Source organism: Archocentrus centrarchus, chromosome 7 (genome assembly GCF_007364275.1).
Source record: "Archocentrus centrarchus isolate MPI-CPG fArcCen1 chromosome 7, fArcCen1, whole genome shotgun sequence".
NCBI lineage: Eukaryota > Metazoa > Chordata > Actinopteri > Cichliformes > Cichlidae > Archocentrus > Archocentrus centrarchus.
The window spans coordinates 8,947,219-8,969,712 of record NC_044352.1 but is presented as its reverse complement, the minus strand read 5'-3'; the positions used below and the strand labels follow the sequence as shown (position 1 = coordinate 8,969,712).

General features: G+C 40.0%; 2 protein-coding genes across 4 annotated transcripts; both read left to right on the top strand.

Annotated features, from left to right (window-relative positions):
- The first annotated feature begins 1,650 nt into the window (after positions 1–1,650).
- tfcp2 (transcription factor CP2) lies at positions 1,651–13,512 on the top strand. Of its 3 annotated transcripts, none has more exons than XM_030734009.1 (16): positions 1,651–1,975; positions 2,297–2,489; positions 3,567–3,718; positions 4,050–4,126; positions 4,859–4,964; positions 5,168–5,274; positions 5,538–5,690; positions 5,828–5,938; positions 6,386–6,474; positions 6,619–6,667; positions 7,554–7,647; positions 8,162–8,252; positions 8,359–8,465; positions 9,575–9,717; positions 12,135–12,186; positions 12,340–13,512. In XM_030734009.1, exons 2-16 carry the CDS (start codon positions 2,368–2,370, stop codon positions 12,375–12,377), a joined length of 1,491 nt encoding a protein of 496 aa, XP_030589869.1. In that variant the 5' UTR covers positions 1,651–1,975; positions 2,297–2,367; the 3' UTR covers positions 12,378–13,512. The 3 variants fall into 3 exon arrangements, with proteins under 3 accessions (XP_030589869.1, XP_030589870.1, XP_030589871.1); XM_030734010.1 differs by having other exon boundaries at positions 2,293–2,489; XM_030734011.1 differs by lacking the exon at positions 1,651–1,975 and having other exon boundaries at positions 2,351–2,489; positions 3,567–3,647.
- A 388-nt stretch (positions 13,513–13,900) lies between these two features.
- csrnp2 (cysteine-serine-rich nuclear protein 2) lies at positions 13,901–22,269 on the top strand. The gene is made up of 5 exons (XM_030732748.1): positions 13,901–14,590; positions 16,058–16,231; positions 16,343–16,605; positions 17,502–17,798; positions 19,157–22,269. Exons 2-5 carry the CDS (start codon positions 16,072–16,074, stop codon positions 20,087–20,089), a joined length of 1,653 nt encoding a protein of 550 aa, XP_030588608.1. The 5' UTR covers positions 13,901–14,590; positions 16,058–16,071; the 3' UTR covers positions 20,090–22,269.
- Positions 22,270–22,494: the final 225 nt, after the last annotated feature.

Genomic DNA, 22,494 nt, shown 5'->3' with positions numbered 1-22,494 from the left:
AAGGCTTACTTTCATCACTGCCTCAATAAACATATGCTTGCTGTGCTGGCTAAGTTGATAAACTGAATGTGACCACCTTTATGTACTTTATGTAAATTAAATTTTTAAAGTTAATTTTATTGATTAGTTTAATTAATTAAGTTTGTTTATTGTTTCACACCAAGTTTAACTATTTGGTTTAGTTTTAGTTAACTAGCTGATGAGGGAGACAGTTGGAAGTGAACATGCAAGGAGTACAGGTAATGAAGCTAGTTGAGTTTAAATACCTGGGGTCAACCATCCAAGAGACAGTGCACAAGAGAGGTGAAGAAGAGAGGGCAGACAGGGTGACTTGTGACAGAAGGATAGCAGCAAAGGTGAAAGGGAAGGTTTACAAGTTGGTAGTGAAACCTGTTGTGATGTTTGGTTTGGAGATGGTGCCACTGACAAAAAGACAGGAGGCTAAGCTGGAGGCGGCAGAGCTGCAGATGCTCCGATTTTCACTGGGAGTGACCAGGATGGGCAGGATTAGACATGAGTTCATCAGAGGAACGAAGACAAAGTGTCCAAGCCTGAGATGGATTGGACACGTGCAGAGGAGGGCTAGTGGATATACTGGATAAAGGATGTTGAACATTAAGCTGCCAGGCAGGCAAAAAAGAGGAAGACTACAGAGAAGATTCATGGATGTAGTGAGGGAGGACATGCAGAGGGTTGGTGTGTCAGAGGAGAATGCAAGGGACAGGGTGATGTGGAGGCAGATGATCTGCTGTGGCAACCCCTAGGTATTCCTAGGTAGTTCTAGCATTTGCTAGGAATACCTCTTTAAATATTGTAGGGAAAACCTGTTGAGTAGGAGACTTTTCCTTATGGAAAAAGAAATAAGACAGAGCAAGGCATAGGAGCATATTATAAAATGATCCTTGTGGACTTTGTGACAGAATTGCAATGTTTCTAAATTGATTGGTATAAAATGTTTTTTAATTTGATAAATTATTTTAAATGCAGATAGATGTTTAATTATAAAAAAAATATATCTTGTAGTGAGTGTAGTGCAGTGGTCAAAACAATTCAAAACAAAAGGATTTTCAATGAGATGAGAGATGGTTGGAAGTTGATCTCTTTAGGCAGGCTTCCTGTGAGAGATGACATGTCTTGGAGTTGTAATGTTACACTAAAGAATGAGACTTGGGTGTAAGATTCCACTTAAATTATAAATCTGTATTGTATGGTCTGTTGAATGAAAATCTGCAAGCAAATCAAAAATATCTTTTTCAACTGATAACTTGTGTTGTATGTTTTAAATGACAGAAAACTGATATTGAATCAGGCAGTTACAGATAGTGATATGGTCATTAAACAGATTCTTGGTGACCTTAGAAGATCTTGGGATCATAAATATGGACAAAATGTCCTGTGGACTCTGTCGATGGACATTTGGAAATCTCGTAACCTGAGTTACGAGATTTTATTTTATTTTATTCTGTTTTTATATATGATTTTTTTTCTTAATAAAGATTATTTAAAAAAAAAAAAAAAGCAACCCTCTAAATGGGGCAGCCAAAAGAAGAAAAATAACTTTATTTAACGTCACTGACAAGTTAAAACTGCTATAAACTCAGCGGAGGGTGGCGGTAACGAGTCTCCGCGTTCTTTGCTAGCACTCAGAGATCATGGAAAGAAGAAGACGGGACGGAAACTACGGGAGGTTCATTTCCAGAAGAAGCTAGATAAACAAACAAAAAGCACGACACTATAATACATATATTTAAGCATCTCAGGTGATTTTGACCACGTTTTACGTATAGATATGCAGACCACGAATAAACCGATCCACAGAATAAGCTAGAGAAGGGCTAGCATGCTGAGGGAAGTGGCAGGCTGCGCAGCTGAGGTGTTAGCTCGACATGTTTATTTTAGCGCTTGGGCGAAGGAGCGCGACATGATGGCATAAACTGTTGCAGGGTTAGCAAATAGCCACACATTCCACCTAAAGGTAAGCTTCCTAACTCATAATGACTTACGTTGCTAATTTAAAAACAGTAAAGACATAAAGTGCACTGTAGCGTGACCCAAGTCAAGTGAGTCTGATGTGTTCACGCTTGGATAAAACTACTTGCCGTTATCGTTAACCACTGGAGCGCTGCATTTCTCGGATTTCCTGACAACTCAATGTGTGATCATTTTAACATTTTAAAAACTTTTTTGTGGGACTATTCAACTAGTGAACACCTAAATCTCACCTGATTTTTAAAACGTAAACATCGGAGCTACACTCACTCGTATTTTACTTTCTCCTTCAAATTTTGAAAGGTAGTGAGAAACGGGTAACGCTTGCCTCGAGTTTCAGCCGGAACTGCACTCCGTTATAATCTCCACACCGTCACCATGGCGTGGGCTCTCAAACTGCCTCTCACGGATGAAGTGATTGAGTCCGGACTGGTCCAGGACTTTGATGCTAGTCTCTCCGGCATTGGCCAGGAGCTTGGCGCGGGAGCGTACAGTATGAGGTACAGTATAACTATTGGACGGGTGAGGCCTTCTGGACTGAATGCTGTTACACTGACCAAAATACCTCATCTGTTTGTTGATTAGATTGTGTTTTTTTTTTAATATATGGAGAAAGATGTAAGCTATAACATTGGTGACATCTCAAGGATAACTTCTTCAGGTGTTATTTTGTTTTTAAAGCTAATGTCAGAAATGTGTGTTTTTTTTTTAGTTTTTTTTTACTTGACTCAGAGTTCTAAAACTGATTTTTATGAGCGTTGATCTTGTAGTTTGTTTCTCATGGTCATTATTTTCAAACAGCTTTTCTTTTCAAACTCATTTGAACGTTTTAAACAAGTTTACTTTGTGTTATTTAAAGATTAGTGATCAGGTGCGTCTCTTATGTGCACATTTACTGTTTAACATTTTCTGACTGCTACGTGGGCATTTTGAGCTGCGAAATCTCTTCACACTGGCAGAAGTCCAAATTAATTGCCATATGCAGATAAGGATCCATAACACTACTTGGTGACAATTAGCTGGAGAATAGTCTTTGAAGAAAATAGTCCCCTGGAGCATTAAATCTATCTTATCACTCTACAGCATATCCTGAATTCATTAGGGTAATTATCTGTAGACAGTTCTGTGCTTTTTCATTTACTGTAGCTTATCTAAAAGTTAAAAAAAATTTTTTTTTTGCTGACTGACATACTTTGCTTTCCCTGAAAAAGATCCCTCTCTTTTTGTGTTCATTTCTGGCTTGTTAAAAACTCTGAAAAGTGTCGGCTTGCTGTAGAAATTCTTGTGTGGGCAGGAACAGCGACATGCAGACTTGGATACCTTGGTATTTGGTAGCATTGCCGCCATTATACTTACTGAACTGTGAAGCTAGAGGACACCATAATTCACCAGCCAGCTTTAAGTGTTGTCTAGTGATGACAGGGAGACCTTTTTATCATGAGGCTGAAGGTCGTATCAGTTCAGTAAGTATTTAGGCTGGTTTTCTGTAAATTCTGTGAAAGAAGCTTGTTTTATTAAAAGATGTTCTGTATTGGACAATGAAGTGATGCAAGTTTGTTTTTCTTTTGTCTCTGCAGCGATGTACTTGCCCTCCCCATCTTCAAACAGGAGGAGTCCAACCTCCCAGCAGACGGTGACAACAAGATCCTACCCTTTCAGTATGTTCTGTGTGCACCTACCTCGCCAGCCGTTAAACTGCATGATGAAACACTCACCTACCTCAACCAAGGTCAGCATCAGGATCCCAGCCACCGTGTACTTCTCAGCTTTGTGCAAATATGATATCTAAGAGTTCAAATTCAAAAGGTGCTGAGTTAAAATTCAGCTGCCTAGTAGGTGGGAGGGCTAACAGTCGGACCCTAATCCTAACTCTAGTTACGTATTATTCCATTCTATAACACAACTGTTGTGCTGTATCGTGATTAGTTAGCAGTGACGGTGGTATTGCAGATTTGACTAGTGTGATATTATTATAGCATTAACATATAGTGTGACTCAAAGGATGGAAATAACAAATAACAGTGAACACATTTATTTATTATGTGGATTTGTCATTGCAGGGCAATCCTATGAAATTAGAATGCTTGATAATCGGAAAATTGGGGAACTTCCAGAAATCACTGGCAAAATGGTGAAGGTAAGGTAATATGTTTTAACATATATTTGCATAATCCAGTAACTACTAGGGTAAATCTGTATAAATATTGCTGCACAAACTCAGGCCAGCTGCTTTTGAGCTCATCTTGCGTCTAGTCAGGGTGCACAGAATCCCAGGGGGCTGTGACTAGAACAGAATAAGTTAGATAAGAGTTAGATGAAATTAGTGGATGAGTCATTTTTGTGTGATGGCATTTATTACATTAAATATAATATTAAATTTAATTGGCTCTTGCAGGTAGTTTCTTCAAGCCTTAAATAAAGGATATAACCTGTAGTTAAAGTAAATCTCTCTTGTATTTGTTGTGTTTCACTCAAAGGTTTCTTTACAGTTTCAGTAGCCTCTCCCCAGTGATGTAAAATACAGATTGTGTGGCTCAGAGGTTCTGACCAGAAATGAACCTTTCCTTAGCATTAAAAGTATATGTAGAGATTAAAATCTATTCAGCAACTAAGAGCTGTTATACAGAATCAAGCTGATGGTAAGTGTTCTCATAGGTATTCTTGGTGCTGGTCAGTGGGGGTGCTTATGCAGTAGGGAAGGCTTTGGGATGAAGATGGCTCCTTCCCTTCAGCCTTTTGTAAATTGATTAGAATCTTACATTGTTGAGCATTCAGGGAAGCTAATCACACCACATTTATTGTGAAGGCTGAGTCGGGCCCCTTTACTGGGGTACCAGAGTAACAAAAAATTGCTTTCTCTGAATTTCAGAGCATAATTCGTGTGGTGTTTCATGACCGACGACTTCAGTACACAGAGCACCAGCAGCTGGAAGGCTGGCGCTGGAACAGGCCCGGAGATCGTATTCTCGACCTGGGTGAGCTTCCAGAAAGATGGGCATTTTTTTTATTATGCTGAATTTGTGCTTTAAAGGTGGTTGGTGTGTGGCCTTATGCGAATATTAACAATGAAATAGCTTTGCAGAAAATAAATTGCCAATTCATGCTAATGGTGGCAGGGAGAAGATGATGTACATTAAAAGGGTCTTTGTTTTGCTTGTTTTGCTTTGATCCATTGCAGATATCCCGATGTCAGTGGGAATAATTGACCCCAGGGCTAACCCCACTCAGCTTAACACGGTGGAATTCCTTTGGGACCCATCAAAAAGAACCTCAGTTTTTATCCAGGTAACTCGATGGGCAACATGCTATTATTGTGTTATTACTTCTTATTCTCTATACTTTAAAGGAATTGCAGTGATATGAGGCAGTGTAGAGAACCTTGGCATACAGCGATGAGCTGTTACCATTTGGTTTACTCATCTATTCTATAACAACTAATCTGAATGTGAGTCTGCACTTACTAATGTAACACTTTTGCCAAGATTTGTTGTTATATCGATATCACAGACCTAAGTTAGATTCCGGTTTCATTTTCCTTTCCTTTTTAGGTTCACTGCATTAGCACAGAATTCACCATGCGCAAGCACGGCGGAGAAAAGGGCGTGCCTTTCCGCATCCAGATTGACACGTTTAAAGAGAATGAGAATGGAGAATACACAGAACACCTTCACTCTGCCTCCTGCCAGGTCAAAGTCTTCAAGGTGAGAGGAATGACTTGGAAAAATAGAGAATCTGAAATAAAATCTTGAATGCACCACTGTACAAACGCTGTATTTGGTCCCTGCGGTAGTGCTGTCCATGATCACCATCTTTATTTCTTCCACTTGTCATGTTTTAGCCTAAAGGTGCAGACAGAAAGCAGAAGACAGACAGGGAGAAGATGGAAAAGAGGACTCCACAGGAAAAGGAAAAATACCAGCCCTCCTATGAAACCACAATCCTGACAGAGGTAAGCTTATAAGAGCGCTAAGAGCAGTAATCACTGCTTGGATAAAGGTAAGAGTGATCAAAAGGAAATTTAGCTTGTTCTAATTAAACAGACCACTGGAGTTGGTCTGTTATTGGACTGTGTCATGTATTAATTTGAATTATTTTTAATTAAACAGAAAAGCAACAAATATTCACTTTCTGTAAGCACAGCCAAAGAAGATTTTCTTGATTAATCCATTATTTAAGTATTTACTAGGAAATACTAAGGTGATTTGACACTTGTAGAACAGAAACCCAAATGCTGTGGATTCATCCATCCATTAAATCAGTTTTCTTAAGCACTTAACCGATTCAGTTCAGATTCAATTTAAGTGAAACCTGAAGATTAAAAGTAGTCGCAGCAAAAAAAAATTACTTTTGATGTATTTAGATGCCACAATAAGACAAAATGTTGGGTTTTTTACAGTGCTCTCCCTGGCCTGAGGTCACATATGTCAACAACTCCCCATCTCCTGGCTTCAATAGCACCCACAACAGCTTTCCAGTTGCTGAAGGGTATGCTTCCTGGATTATGATAATATTCACTATAAAATCCATGTAGTGGTCGTATTTGATTAGTAAGGACAACAAATGTTTCTCTTACTGTTGAGTTCGTTGTTATTCCTGCGTTCTAACTGCTAAATTTTCCATCCTTTGCAGAAACGGATCACCAAACCACCAGCCTGAGCCTGTTGTTCAGGTGGCAGATGTAAGTTCATTTTCAGTTTGTGGATTTATTTTTACTGCCTGCGTACCTCCTGCCTCACCAAGCAACCGCATTTTAATAAGCACAAATGCAAAGCGGGCATCTGGGTGTTAAACCTCAGCCGAGCAGTAGATTCATTACCAATTTTAAAAATATAAAATCTGACTCAACGTGTAACTAAAAAGCATTTGACAAAGATAATGCAAAAATACAAGATTAAATCCCAACCTATGTGACTAGAATTCAGTCTCTTTCTCTCTCTCTGTCATTTGGGCAGCTGTCTACCAGAAATGCTATCCTTTAGTCCAGTGTGACCCCCCCATTAAAAAAAAAATGTATGAATGGAATTGTATTATTTTTGCCACATTATAAATGTTTAAAGAAGTGGTTGAAACAAAATCAGAGGTTTTAGTCCATATTGATATGATAGCCTCACAGCGTATTTGTCAGCTTCACATCCATGATGTGAATCTCCTGCTCCACCACATCCCAAAGGTGCTCTATTGGATTGAGATCTGGTGACTGTGTAGATTACAGTAAACTCATTATCATCCTCATGAAAATGAGATAATTTGAGTTCATCCTGCTGGAAGAAGCCATCAGAAGATGGGTATACTGTTGTCAGCAGCAATACTCGTGTAGGCTGTGGCATTTAAACAATGCTCAGTTGGTACTAAGGGTCCCAAAGTGTGCCCATTTTGAAGTAAAATAAAGCAGCCCCTTAATAATCTTCAGTGATTTATATTCATGTGTTTTCAGTTGTTCCTTTTTACCTCTAATTCTTTTACAAACTTAGTGCATGATGGTGTAACCATAGAGATGCCTCTGATGGTCTCTGTCATGGCTGCATATGTCAGAGTGTTTTGACTCATTCAGTTTTCTTTTTTAGAATTTGTTACCAACAGCAACACCACAGGATGCACAACAGTGGCTTCATAGAAACCGCTTCTCACCCTTCTGTCGTCTCTTCACCAACTTCTCAGGTAAAATGTTTTTATTGGGTGTCTGGCACAGAGCAGCTTGATTGAAGCCTATGGTGATCCTATGTCTGGTTTAAGGCAACAGAAGGAAAGACAATGAGCACAGGTGGAGGAGAGATCAAATAGTTGATGATGCAGATTGATACTCCTGCACAAAAGTGTCCTTTAGCTCCCTGCAAGACCCTGAACTGTGGTCTGTAGTTAACCTTATATAGTTACCTCTTTGGTGATATAGTGAAAAGGCTGCATTTTAATGCGAAACTATAACGTTATTTGCTGAAAATGAACACATTCTTTTTTGCTTGACTGCAAGTGAAAATGAGTTTAAATAGGACCTTCTTATATCCAGAAGTTATTCAGAGTGCTTTACATAGAGCAAATTAAAGAAATAAAATTAAAATCAGGTAAAATATGACAGGTTTAAATCATAATTCATAGACATAACATAAAAACTAATTATGTAAAAGCAACAATGTGTTTGTAGAGAGTGTGAATAGGATCTTGTTTGGTGTACCAGGGGGAGACCTGTTGAAGCTGACCAGGGAGGATGTTATTCAGATCTGTGGGCCAGCTGACGGTATAAGACTCTTCAATGCACTTAAAGGACGGTGGGTTATGTCCAGTTTTTTTTTTTACCATCTTAGGATATATAATGTACCTGATATTAACACCCCCCCCCCCCTTTTATTTTGTCATCTATCTCTTTGAATGAAGGGTGGTGCGTCCAAGGCTCACCATCTATGTTTGCCAGGAATCTCAGCAGGCACGGGAACAGCATCCGAAACATGAAAATGGAGATGCTGCTGCCAGCACTTTCTTTGGTCAGTAGATGTTCAGGGTTCATTTTTATTATCATCTTTGTTGACGTGCAGACTTTCCTGTTGGTATCCTGTCATTGGGAATTAAATGGCCCGGATAATTGCGGTCTAATTTATTAATGCACATAGATTGCTAACATGTTGATGAACTGAGTTTGAGTCCTCACTTCCAAACAATCGTTCCCCAGAAATTTCTTATAGAAGAGTTAAACCTTATGTCATTCATTCTTATTCAGCCTCATTTATCTGAACTGCCATGCTGTTGTCAGTGAGAAAAACGTGGAAAAACCTGCACTCATTTTTGAGCTGCAGATTTGCATTGGTCTTAGTAGAATGCTGGTCATCAATGAACTTAACTAGCTGCATCTTTGTTGGTTTATAAATGGATCAATTGTAAATTTAGATATGGTCCAATCTGCGGCTTGGATAGTCGTGCCTGATGTGTGGATTCTGTGCGGTCCGCCAATGGCGAGTCTGTACCTGGCTCCAGTAGAGCACCACATGTACGATGCAGATGGCAACAGATTTGCAGTTTATCACAGATAATTGCCGTGTTATTGCAAACAGACTGCATCTCATTGCCAGCTTGAACCTGTTCAATGGAAAAGTGAATTACTTTGTTTTAGTGCCGTTTTATGATGCACAAAAGTCGGTTTGAAGATGGGAGGTGACTGGGAGTGGTGTCAGTACTGGTCCCCATCTTCAAAATGACAATTTCAAAGGCAGGGTTATCGCAAGTTGATTGCGCATAGTCACAATAATTTTGGCCACACAACGGTCTCCAACCACTGTTTTACCTAGTGTGACTGTAGCCTAAGGATCTAAAACATTTCCATGTGTACAGACAGGAAATAGCCCCACATAGCTAGTAGGACAGTGCATTTAATTGAATTTTAATTTTGATTTCCAACAGCTACTAAAAGAAGATGATTGAGCTAAACATCTTAAATAAAAAGACAAGTTTCTTTTTTTTTGTTTAATGAATCTGTTTTTTTTTCTAAAGTCTGAGAAGTAATTGTGATTCATATTTTTTTTAAAATTGAACAGGCCTAATATCTAGTGAGTGTTGTTGTTCTGCAGCTTGTGTTAAACTTTTTTTTTTTTGTCAGCAGTATATCATGCTATTTACCTGGAGGAACTCACAGTTGCAGAACTGACAGAGAAAATCGCTCATCTCTTCAACATCTCACCCAGACAGATAAATCAGATCTTTAAACAGGGTCCTACCGGCATCCATGTACTGGTTAGTGATGAGGTAAGGCAATCCTCCCATTATGATCTCACTGTGAGTGGAAGATTTGCACTTTTCACATCAATAGAGACTTTTTGTCATTACATATGCATTCAAACACAGGGTTCCCCCCCCTGTTAGACCTGGTGCCTTATACTGGGGGTGGAGTGGGTGGCTTGATTTGATACAATTAAATGTTGCACTTGATTCATGTAGCTCACTCTAATGCAAATTTTTAACAGTGCAGCAGCACAGCCAGAATAGCGGAGCTGTGTATTTGCAGGGAGGGCGTTTCCTTGCATGACAAGAAAGTAACAAGTAGGAGAGTATCAAATCACATTTAGTCTACCTTAATTAGTGGATGGATATCAGCAGGACAGGTAAAGGTTAATAAGTAGTGGTATTATGTCTGCCTGGTTCTTTACTCCCTGTGTGTGTTTTTAAAAAAAAAAAAAAAAACTCCTTTAAGGTTTTTAAACTGTTTTTATACACTACCTGGCCCAACATGTCACCACCTGTATTTAACTAAACAAATCAGTATAAGCCTTTCATTGGATGATTAATGGATTTATAAGTTTCGACTGGCAATGGGTTTTTATTCCTAGCTGATGAAGTGAGTTGCTTCTTATTTCTGAAACAATCATATCAGAAGACATACCCTGTGGGGCGCCCGGGTGGCTTAGTGGTGAAGCCGGCGACCGCATACATATGCCGCGTTGCGGTGCGGGCGGCGCGGGTTTGAGTCCCGGCCTGTCGCCAATTTTCCCGCGTGTCTTCCCCTGTATCTTTCCCCCATTTCCTGTCTCCCTCCACTGCTCATAAAAGCTGATGTGGCCAAAAGTGCAAAAAAAAAAAAAAAGAAGACATACCCCGTGGTCATGGAAAAGATGTTACTCTATTTCAGAAGGGTCAAATTCACAAAAATGAGGCAGCAAAAAGTAAACAACTAAGGAAATTATTGGAACTTCTAAAGTTTCTCACACAGTGCAAAGAGAACTCAAAAGATTAGAACTAAACAGCTGTGTAGCTTTGAGAAAACCACTCATCAGCAATGCTAGTTGGAAGAAAAGGCCTCAGTTTACTAGGGAACATAAAGATTGGACTGTGGGGCAATGAAAGATGATCATGTGGTGTGATGAGTACAGATTCACCCTGTTCCAGAGGGTGGCTTAGAGTAGGAAGAAATGTGGATGAAGTGATGCACCTATCATGTTTCGTGCCTAACAAACAAACCTGTGGATTCAGGATTCAGGTCTAGATTCAGCAATGCTATGTGCTCAAAACATGAGGTCAGGTGACTACCTGAACATACCAAAAGACCAGATTTTTCCATCTATGGATTTTTTTTCCTTTTCTGATGGCACGGGCATGTTCTGAGATGACAGTCTCAGTATTCATCAGGCTCAAATTGTGAAAGAGTGGTTCAGGGAGCGTGAGACATCATTTTCATACATGTTGTCCAGAACTTAACCCCAGTGAAAATCTTTGGGATCAAGGTTATTTAACTGAAACTAAACTAAAAACTTAAACTAGATGTAAAAATTTTTTTTGTTAACTAAAAAAATAAAAATAAAAACTAGGGTTTTGAAAAAAACTATCTGAAGTGATTTGTGAACTTGGGAAAACAAACTAAAATAAAATAGAAATATAGAAGAAATATCCTTAGTTTTAATATCTGTTAATTTGGTGAAAATTTTATTACAACTTGCCTGATGAGGCATTGATGGTCATGTTTATTGAGACTCTGGACGTCCACAAAACTGCTTCCAAAAAGTTCTGTTTTTATTGTAATACCTGTACTGATTTTTCTAAATCTTGCCCCTGACATATGCACTCCATACAGTAATAATTAAAAAGACTAAAACTTATCACTGAAACAAACAAAACCTTTTCAAGCAATAAAAACTGAACTGAAACATGAAAATCCACTGTAGGAACTAACAGAAACTGAACTGAATTAAAAACAAAAACGCAAAATGAAAAAAAAAAACGAATTAGAAAATACAAAACTATAATAACTTTATGTGGGATATGCTAGCGAAGACTTTACGCAGTGCTCTGACTCTTCCATCATCAATACAAGAACTATCCATTCATTTTCTTCTGCTTATCCAATTCCGGGTCACAGGGTGGGTTGGGGATCTGGAGTCTTATCCCGGCTGTCATGCCACAGCGATTGCATGCTGTCATCAAAGCTAAAGATGGTCCAATGAATTATTAGACTGTGTGACTATTTTTTAAGCTGGGCACTGTATATGTAAAAAACCCCAAAAACAAACAATAATTGGAACAGTAGGCTATTATATGTTAAGCTTTTGTCTGAAAAATAAATAAAAATTAAAGACGGGGTTCAACTTAAGGTCTGAAGGGTTCACAAGCAGAAACTTGAAACCACTTTGTCTTTTTCCCACCTTCATCAGCATTTCCTCTGCTCTTAACAGATGATTCAGAATTTCCAAGATGAAGTGTGTTTTGTTTTGGACACAATGAAAGGTATGAGTGTGACAGTAGCAAATGATTTATCCGTTTCTATATATTCTATATTTCTATATATTTTTCTATCTACATTTATATTCTTGTTGAACTTTATCATTGCAAGTTTATTTTAGTGTCTTTCCCTGATATTTTTATTCCTCTTTTTTTCAGATGACACGAATGACGGCTACCACATCATCTTAAAGTGAATCCTAGCCCGGAGAATTGTTGAGTCCTGCTCTCTTCTTTTGTACCGATCCAGTCCTCCCCTCTAGAGCATCATACTCCTTGCTGTTCCTTTATGGAGCTGCGCCCAAAAAGGAACCTTATGAAGCAGCTAGGAGGAAGATGGGACTGAAGCACTTGCCCCTCTTTTAACTTCACCTTACTGTCTGACATTTGAGGGAGTGACTCTGGTTCCACAGTGAAGTCTCACCCTGCCATTTTGTTCCTTAAATGGTTGCATTTCCCTCTGTCCATTACGTCTCAAGGAGGAGGTTAATGGCACTACAGCTGCTGTCGTTTGTTACCTGACCATCTGGTGTGCCAAAGCTCTTTGCGCTTCGAATTCAGCTGTTTGTTGCCGCTTTACAAAAACAAATGACGACAGTTAAGCTGACTGTACTTGACTTTCAGTCTGCAATTCAGCATGATTCCTCTTCTTCATGCTAGGTTGCCTTACCGAATCCAAGCCAATCTACAAGAAACACAACCACACAGTCAAATCAGAGAGTACCGCAGCAGGTATTAAAATCAACAACTGGACATTAAGGGAAACTGTTAGTATTGAGCTGTCCTTCCACGCATCCGAGGTTCCTTTGAAAGCTAATAATGTCTGCCTGTTTACTTCTGTGGAAAAAGGCTCCTAAACACTGTTAGATTCTCCTAGTTTGTGTAGAATGCTTACTGACACGCGTGATTGTTACCTAATCGTCTTACAAGATGATAATCACTGTCTGTGTTAGTGATCGCAGTGGTAACACCAGCAAATTGTCTCCATCTGCTTCCTGTATCTATGAGCTTATTTAGCACACCAGCATTTTATGTTGTTGGTCGTTTTCCACCATAATTTTGAAATAGATCATTGTTTTAAAATGATTTTAAATGATGAATCATGCATTATTTTGGCTTTTTTTTTTTTTTAAATAACCTTTTTCACATACTTCCATCTCCTTCTCTTCCTATTTGGATGTTGCAAATGCTAATAAATAATAAATCGTTGGGCAGGGCAGAGCTGCATGTGAAAAATATGGTTAGTTTATGTTCAGTATGCTGTACATGGAATTGATCGCTTAATATCCATATTTGCCCCTCATTGGCATTATTAAAATACTTAACCTTGTACTGGCTGTCCTTTGTTGTCTGTGTCCTTTAAAGAAATAAAATTATTCAACATGTTCTAAATGTTCTGAAGCTCTTCCCAAAAAAATGGAGACACATTTTATTGGCATTATCTAGCATAGCCTTCACATCTGTCTCTTTGGTGTGCAGATGTGGATACCTAATCACTGGCATTTGACATGAAGTCATCATGTTACACTCTAAAACGAATTAAGCTTAGATACAGGTTAATTTGGCGCACTACTGTGTCGTATTTTGCATATCCGTTTCTGCACAACATGAACAAAGAAACAAAAAAAGAATGAAAACGTCATTTCCCAGCATGCCCCGGTGCAGGACATGCATGTGATGTCACAATAAGTATATATACTGCTACAGGGAAGAATTTCTACCTCCATTGTTACATTGTAACAAACGGGGCCGGGGCGAAACGGGGAGAAAGGCGTCTTCTCGCTAGAAAATCTGCAACATTTTGACACCAAACGAAAAAGCAGTGCGCACTTTTAAGGCGAGAAGACGGCGAAGTAAGCCCAGACGACCGTACCCGCCCCGGCGAGAAGAAAAGGATAAACGAACACAGATGTCAGCGGATTTCTCCATTCCAGCCATTTAAAGGCTTACATCAGGAAGACAAGACATTGAGCGCTTTACATTATTCATACCGCACCGAAAAATGTTGGAGAGTAAAGCGCAGCTAACCCTATGACGCCCCTTCTTCTGTTCGTCTGTCCTTTAAATAGATAGGAATGCATCATTTAAATAAAACCCGCCGGTCTAGCACAGCTCCCGTTTTCTTCGTCATCTTTCAGTGTGCAGAACAATGAGCATGAAGCCTAAGTAGCCTGATATAGCCAAATATAAGTGCTGCAAATTGACAATCACGCAAGCTTTCATCCAGAATACTTCGGGTCACCATTGCTCCACGGTTGCAGTCTGGATACTCGGTTCAGGGATATCGGTTCTGGCATTTAAAAAAAACAAAAAAGTCTCATAGGGCGTTGAAAGATTGATGTGCAGCTCCTATTGGAAACAAAAACGACCTACGAGTTGGTTGGAATAAGGGTACCTGCTTCTGCCCCAGGTAAGTGGGTTTACTGTTTCATTAACCGGGCGGTTTGCCATTGTGTCTGTGTGTGTCTGTGTATGTGTGTGAAAATGGAAAGAGAGAGAGAGAGAGAGAGCCTTGCCTTGTCAGACTGGTAATATCCAACCTCCCCCAGCACAGTTAGTCGGTATGTACACATTTAAACAAATATATCATCCAAACTGCGTGTCCCTGACGATTATTATACCGTGAAGTCACACCTGTCTGTAAACATACTGTAACCTGTCACAGGCAAACTAAGTCCTGGAAGGAAAAGCCTTACATTTTAAACCTGAAATACGCATTTAATATCGGAAGTGCTGCTCTAGTGAAGCCCTGGTTTAAAACAATGCCTCACATTTGGTGTTATAACCAAAGCTGCATCTTTACAGGAGCTTTAGGTTGGGCCCTGTCCCTTACAGCCTCTCAAGGTGGGTCAATTTTGTTGAAATTAGGTCAAGATATTAGTCTTTAGTGCTCATAATTATTATTAGGACTTAGATGAGATAATTTAGGACTTTCCTTTAAGAAAAAGTTCCAGCAAACATCACAGTGACTGCATTTGTTTCATCGTTCACTGAGCAGCTTCTCGGTATGACATCAGCACATCACCATTATTCTATTTAGCTGAAGGACAAACTTAATTGTACACTTATTATAAATTATGATATAAATGTAACACGTCAGTCCTTTTTCGTGTGAACATTTTCCTTCAAGAACTTAAAAACCAAATGAAAAACTGCACAATGGGAGTTGCTCCACGTAGGAACGACAGTACAATATGTTGCAGGCAGTAGCATGCTGCATAGTAAACTATGAATTACCTCTAGAAGTAGCTGGTTCACACCATAGGAAGTAATAATAATGCTGGGCTTAAGCTAGATGGGCATAGTGTCTTTATTGAATATAATCACGAGTATTAATTTGGAATGTGTCTTGAAAATGCAAATGTTTGTGTAACACATAGGGAAGTGTAACATAAGACTTAGCTGCTTTCATTGACCTTGTTTGACCTATACTACAGATGTGAGTGATCAGCTTCCTCTTATTGACACCCCCGTATGTAGCACAATTTTTTTGGGGGGGTGGGGGTGGGGGGGCAGATTGTGAAGCCACAGACATTATTTGCTTCAAGGCTGCTTGCATAAACTGTGCTTGCCTAGTTGCCATGGTTACATTTCGAGACTTGATAATTTCAAAGTCGGATTTCGTGTGAGATGGGAGCCACAGAGACGAAATGATGGCTCTGGAATACAGATGAAAGGAGGCAGGAGTGAACAGATGTCACCTTTTTGTTCTGTTTTTCTTGTCGAGGGCTGACCTCACACAGGAACAGTTTGATTAAAAAAAATAAATAAATCTTTGTCTCTAAAGTAGTAAAACGCAGCATGTTTTTTTCTTCATATCTTTTAAAACACATTTAGGGGTGCGGGTTATATTTTTTTTGTGCTCTGTGCCCCCCAGACACTTAAGTTTCCATGGAGGCAGGCTCATCCCTCAGCCTCAAACGAAGATATGAAGAGGTGGACAACAGCTCTCCATTCTCTACACCTAAGGACTCTGACGATGACATTTCCAGCAGTGACAGTGCTGACAGCTGTGACAGCCTCAACCCTCCTTCCAGCACTGCATTTACCCGTAAGGAACTCATTACAGGCAATAAAAAGAAACTAAACACTTTACACAAGTATTTAGTTTTTGGTGTGTAACATTGTACGGAAAATCTTTCTCCCTTTTCCCCTGCATTAGCCACCTCTATCCTCAGGCAGCACAAGCCGTCACCAGGGGGGAAACGGGTACGTTTCGATCTGGTGACGGTGTATTACTTCCCCCGGCGGCAGGGCTTCACCAGCGTGCCCAGCCAGGGGGGCAGCTCCCTGGGCATGGCCCGTCACCACTCCTCCATCAGACACTACACACTGGGGGAGTTTGCCCGTGAACAGGAAACTAGTCACCGGCACACTTTGCGCCAGCACCTACGCCAGGAGAAGCTTAATGCCCGCAAGATGAAGGTAGATATTTGAGAGGATGGTTGAATTTGTCAATCTTCCATGGTGACACACAAGGGTCAAAATTTTAGGTGCAATGCTATGATGATGATGTAGCATCCTCCAACTGTTTGCGCAGTGCATACACCATTATGCACTTTATATAAGAGCAGATGCATGTATGCAGTATAGAATGCAGCGATATTCTCCATGCGCTGTAGTGACTCAGTACATTTACTTGAGCACTGTAACAGTCTAGTTGGGGCCCCTCTCCACAGTTCCCATGCCTGTTAGTTGTTAAGTGTCCCACTGAAGAGTGATTACTCCCATTAAACTTCTCAAACAGTTTTATTTAAATATCTGTCTGAGGCCAGAGAAGTAAAACTCTTCAATATTTCACACAACTTCACACAGATTAAAGAGAGGTCCAAAAGATGCATATGTGTTTGTTTGGTGTAACTTAGTTTTTTCTTCTTTCCTCCCCCATAAATTAACTCACAGCCCCTCAGATTTATCTTGTGACCCATCGCGGGGCTCCGGCCTCCAGGCTGGGAACCACTGAATCAAACTACCAAAATAGAAAGTATTTAGAAGTACTTCAGTTTGGAACAGTATCAACTGTAAAATGACTCTTACATACAAGCTAATATGTATGCAACATGATTAAACTAATACAGCAAAAGGTACTCATTTTCTGCTTAGCTTTAGTTTTAGTTTGACTTTTATTAGGATTTTTCTTAAGTAAAGATCTGAGTACTTCCTTCACTGTTCTCCATTAGAAAACACTTGTTCAAAAATGCAAATATAGCTGTTTTTGAAGTATCACTCTTCAGGATACTTATCAACCGCTTAAGCTTAAAATAGGCAATCAGCTCTTTTTTCGCCTCAGCTCACAGTTCCACACAAACTGTCGTCCACAGCTGACAAGGAATGGCACAGTGGAGTGTGCTCAGGCAGAGCTACTGACTCTGGACGACGTATCAGATGAGGATCTCGATGTGGACGGCGTGGAGGTGGACGACTGCTTCTTCCTCCAGCCCCTGCCTACGAAACGGCGTCGAGCGCTCCTGCGAGCCTCCGGCATCACCCGCATTGACGCGCGGGAGAAAGCAGAGCTCCGAGCTATCCGCCTCTCTCGGGAGGAATGCGGCTGCGATTGCCGTTTGTACTGTGACCCTCGCCATTGTGGCTGCAGCCAGGCTGGTATTAAATGCCAGGTAAGAGCTGTTGGGAGCGAGCTGGGTGCACTTCCTGAAAGAGGAGCGCTTTTTTTGCGGTTTGCTGAGACTCCCACAACTTCAAAAACATGTTTACAATGCTTGAATCGTGTTTTATTTGAAGTGTTATGTGCTCTGACTTCAGTCTATGCCTGTCAGAGTAGAACATGTAGTGCAGTAGTAGAAGAGAAGATGGCATTACCCAAGATGATGACAACTTGTTAGCCTGCAGCACAAACTTCCCCCAAAAAGCCAAAGACAGGGTGTCAGAAGCATTCAACTTCCTTTCCTTTCCTTTCCCTTTTTAACTATTTGTAGGTGTTTTGACATTTCACAGGGGGAAACGCACATTGGTAAATAAATTATAGAAACAAAGGATGACTGACTCCTGTTTTGTTGCTTCTGTTTAAGTGTGCTGGTATTGTGCAAGGCTACATGCTGGCTCACTGTCACACTGTCACACTGTCATGGCTTTCTGGGGCTCTCGAATATAACAGAGCCATTGTTAATATTATTAATAACACTGGTGCTCTTCCTACGATAGCTTAAAATGCCTGCTATGAAAAAAGCCTATTCATCTGACTTTATGGGGCTTCTTTTTTTTTGGTTTTCTCTGCTAAGGCGAGTGCTGAGGCGGAGATGTGTGATCACAGCTGCTTTTTGTTTTGTCTTTTTGCCAGCATTATGAAAAAAATTACAAAAGCTACAAAGCCAACTTTTAGCAGTTTTCATGAAATCTGGTGGGAAGATGGAATATATATATATATATATATATATATATATATATATATATATATATATATATATATGTCACCTTAAAAGTATGAGTGCATAGATAAACTGTGTTGCTGTAATACTTAATAAAGTTTTGAGAATTTACTCACTTCACATGTTTTACAGGGGCAGATACTTTATTCTGCCTTGCTGCCACTTGGAAATACCTCTGTTATCTCTTTTCTCACCATTACAATGCTGTTATCTAATCCAGAACTGGCTGCATGCTCCAGCTCTGTCTTTTATTGATCAATGCAGCAAAATCTGAATTCGTAAAACAGTGGAATCAAGCAGGAAACAGTTATTGTATTATTATTTATTTATACACCTGGTGTATAAATAATAACCTGAATATTTTGTCTCATTTGCTTATATTTTTACCTGTTAGGAGGAAGTACATCTCTGTCTCAACCTGACTTGTTGCAGTGTAACCAGATTTTCTATTGATTGCCATGATTTCCTAGATTTTCCTAGAGCTCCTGAACAACCGTAAACACTTTAATAACTTAAGTAAATTAATCAGTAATTAAATGATTTACTTTAGAAATAAAATAGGAGTAAATTATTTCTGCTTTATTCTCCAGGTGGATCGAATGTCTTTCCCATGTGGCTGCTCTAGGGATGGGTGCGGCAATGTAGCAGGCCGTATCGAATTCAACCCTCTACGTGTCAGAACTCACTACCTGCACACCATCATGAAGCTGGACGTGGAGAAGAGGAGGATGCTCATACAAGGAACTGGAGACCAGTATGCTGAATCTGACCCACTGTCTTCCCCCTCCTCCACGTGCCCCACTTCACCGGACCTATCTTCAGTCACTGCCCTGGACTCGGAGCTGGAGGAGAGCGAGGTGCAGTCGGTTGTAGAGGTTCAGGATCTTCTGGCAGAGCAGGATATACTGGAGCGAGAGAACGAGACAGCTGTGTTGCACCTGCAGAGCGCAGAGGAGCAGGAGAGGAGGGAGAGGGAGGAGGCCGAAGGGGAAGCAGTGCAACCAGAGCTGGGTGCTGACGGGCTCACAGAGCAGCCTCTCTGCCTCCTACCCAGTGCCTTGGGAGGGGAGCTGCCTGAGCAGGCAGAGGTTCCAGGTGTTGAGCAGGTCCTCCTACAGGGGCCTTTCCCTACAGGGGCTACAGTGTTGTGCATCACTGACAACCAGGAGGAGAGCCCCTCTGACCTCCTCAAAGACTCCTCTTCTCTGCTCTACTATCAGCTCAGTTCCATAGAGCCTGGAGCCTTTGAGACGCTGCCCAGAACAGAGGAAGCTGAACAGGAGGAGCCTTTGGTGAGAGAGCAAGATGCAGGAGAAGATGAGTTTGTGGAAAGGAAACAAGAAGGAGGAGAGGAGCTGAAGGAAGATAAGCATGAAGACAAGCCTTTGACAGATGTTATTCCGTGCTCAGAGGAATGTGTGGCAGCAGTGAAAGAGAGGCCTCACCAGAAGATCCCGGAAGAACAGTGTCAAGAGGAGTCCTGCATGAAGAAAGAAGTAGATCCACTGCCTCCTGAAGTTTAGTACTAGCTTCTCTGCAGATAATTTGCACAATAGCTTCATCTAAGATGAGTAAATTACACATTTTACATGTATTACTGCTATTATCATAAATAACTACAGGACTCTTATAGTGACTGTCAGTAAACTATGTGGAGAATGAGCTTGAGTGTTACAATACACGGATGAGGAGAGATGCTGAAAGCACATGCAGATCACTCCCCAGAAGTAATATGGATGCAGTTAAAAGACAACATTGTAAGTAATTCTGTTGGGGGTGATGAATGCGGCCTTAATGGAAAAACATTGAAAACACTTGTGCGTAGGAGTTGATTAGGAGTACAGCGAGTAGTGTTTTGTTAATTTCCAGTGCAGCAAACAGAAAATACAGTGTGTGAATGCTGACACAAGCCTTTCGTTTGGTGATGTATAAAGGTGTCAACGCTAAACACAAATTGTTTTGCAGTGGGCGAGAAGCTGGTGTATTTCGATACTTACTGGCTCACTTTCCATTACAGCAAGCCCATGCTGTAGTCAAGCCAAATGAAGGCCTCTGTTCCTACCCTCCCCTGGAAATAGACCTAATAATCCTGGAAATACTTGTTTTTGTGTACTGTATATGCATTTGCAATGTGCAAGACAGAGATGAAGTTGCTGATTTTTTTTTTTTTTTTGATCTGTACGCACATTGTGAAATGAGGGCAGCAAATGTCGTGGCTCTGTCGCATTGAGAGATGGAGGTAAAATAATAATAATAAAAAAAAAAGAGCAGAAATTTAGCACTGGCTGTAGTTGTTGCTCACTTTGGACTGCTCGTATGAATGCAGTCAGTTTGTCAAAAAAAAAAAGTTTACTTGTAGTTGCAATGCCTATGACATTATTTCTCTGAGTAATGTGTCATTTGTGGATACTATACTATTGGTTTTGAAGTCGTTGCAGTCCATTTTCTTTGGGAATGAAAGGAAATATAATTTTTTTTTTCCATACGGCTACATTATAATGCCATGTAGTCAGTCGTCATGTTATGATGAGTTGCCAGAATAGCTCTTTCTAGTCTTTTTTAATTGTGATGTTCTATAAGAAAGGGGTGATTTTTGAATCAAGTCAAATTTCACAAGAAGAAAATAGCATTATAAGTCAAAGTCAAACTGAGGCCTGTGCTGTTGAAAGTAGTTATATGAAACAATGTGATGCTAGTAATTTATGGATCAGATTAACATCAACCTGAAGTTGTGTGTTTTATGTTCCGTCTGTATGTGTGCGAGTGTGTGTACCCCTACTTTACATTTATATGTCCAAGTGAGGGAGAAGGGTATGTACTGTTGGCGAGGGCACGTGTTTTAGTCCTAAAAGGTGCTGATGTTACAGATTTACAGTTTACAGGATCTCTCCCGATCACTATGAGAAACGATTTCACTGAGATGTTTCTCAACTTGACAGATGGAAGAAGTACCAGAGAGCCTCTTGTAGGAACGCAATAGCTACTGCACTGCAAAATCATTAATGTGGTGATTATGGAATGAGGTGTCTCATGATTATGTAAATGCAATCATATCACATTTCTGGTCTTTCAGTGTCTTTTTTTTTTTTTTTTCTTTTAATCTCTGTCTGATTAATACTGATCTGCGTAAGCGTGCCGACTCTTCTTACACAAAATCAGTCCTTTGTTTTGTTGCCTGTAATTATAGCTGTTGCTCTGTGTAACAGTTTGCCTAACACAGGATGTGCTGCTGTGTATGAGATGTCTGATGTTTCTTTGCCTTTTTTTTTATTGTCTTAATCTAAATCTGCTTACAAGTTGCACCAAAGCAGTGGTTTCAAACCTAATTAAATGATGCTTTCATCCATCAGATTTTAACAAAGCGGTCTCCTCTAGTTATTGTGAAGCTGCAGATTTATTGTGGCTCTTTGTGTTTGCGTGACTTGCCTTGATATAGTACCATCTTTGAAGTGATGATGATTACAAGCTGCCTATTGTTGAGCTTTTGTCCTCGGCTTTCTACTAATAGACTTAGGTTTGGGACCACTGCACCAAATTAACTCCAGTACACTATGTGATTGTGTGTTCGTCTGTGTGAAAGGGGTGTGCGATTGTTGAGAAGACTGATAAGTTTAGACTTCATCTAAAAGCTGTGAGAACTACTCTCATGCTAACTGTTGCCTAAAGTGGACACAAAGAATTTTATACAAAAATAAAAACAATAAATTACTCATTACAAAAAGGATAAATGCTTCTGTGTGCTGTTTCTTTTTCTAATAATAAGCCTTCATTTAAAAATCACAAATAAATCTGCCATTATTGAGTGTTTATAATCACAGGAATCTAGACAGATTAGATAGGATAGATTAGTACACATGTTACAGTGTGAAGGGTTAGATATAATCAGCAGATATTTGTGTATCAATTAAGTTCTTAAAAGCATTTTTAA

What these genes read in the sequence shown, in the direction of transcription:
- tfcp2 (XM_030734009.1), top strand. Translation starts at nt 2,368, where the DNA reads ATGGCGTGGGCTCTCAAACTGCCTCTCACGGATGAAGTGATTGAGTCC. An exon ending in TGCTGCCAGCACTTTCTTTG is followed by an intron (nt 8,466 to 9,574) that starts GTCAGTAGATGT and finishes TTTTGTCAGCAG; the next exon opens with TATATCATGCTATTTACCTG. An exon ending in TGTTTTGGACACAATGAAAG is followed by an intron (nt 12,187 to 12,339) that starts GTATGAGTGTGA and finishes TCTTTTTTTCAG; the next exon opens with ATGACACGAATGACGGCTAC.
- csrnp2 (XM_030732748.1), top strand. Translation starts at nt 16,072, where the DNA reads ATGGAGGCAGGCTCATCCCTCAGCCTCAAACGAAGATATGAAGAGGTG. An exon ending in TTCCAGCACTGCATTTACCC is followed by an intron (nt 16,232 to 16,342) that starts GTAAGGAACTCA and finishes CCCCTGCATTAG; the next exon opens with CCACCTCTATCCTCAGGCAG. An exon ending in AGGCTGGTATTAAATGCCAG is followed by an intron (nt 17,799 to 19,156) that starts GTAAGAGCTGTT and finishes TTTATTCTCCAG; the next exon opens with GTGGATCGAATGTCTTTCCC.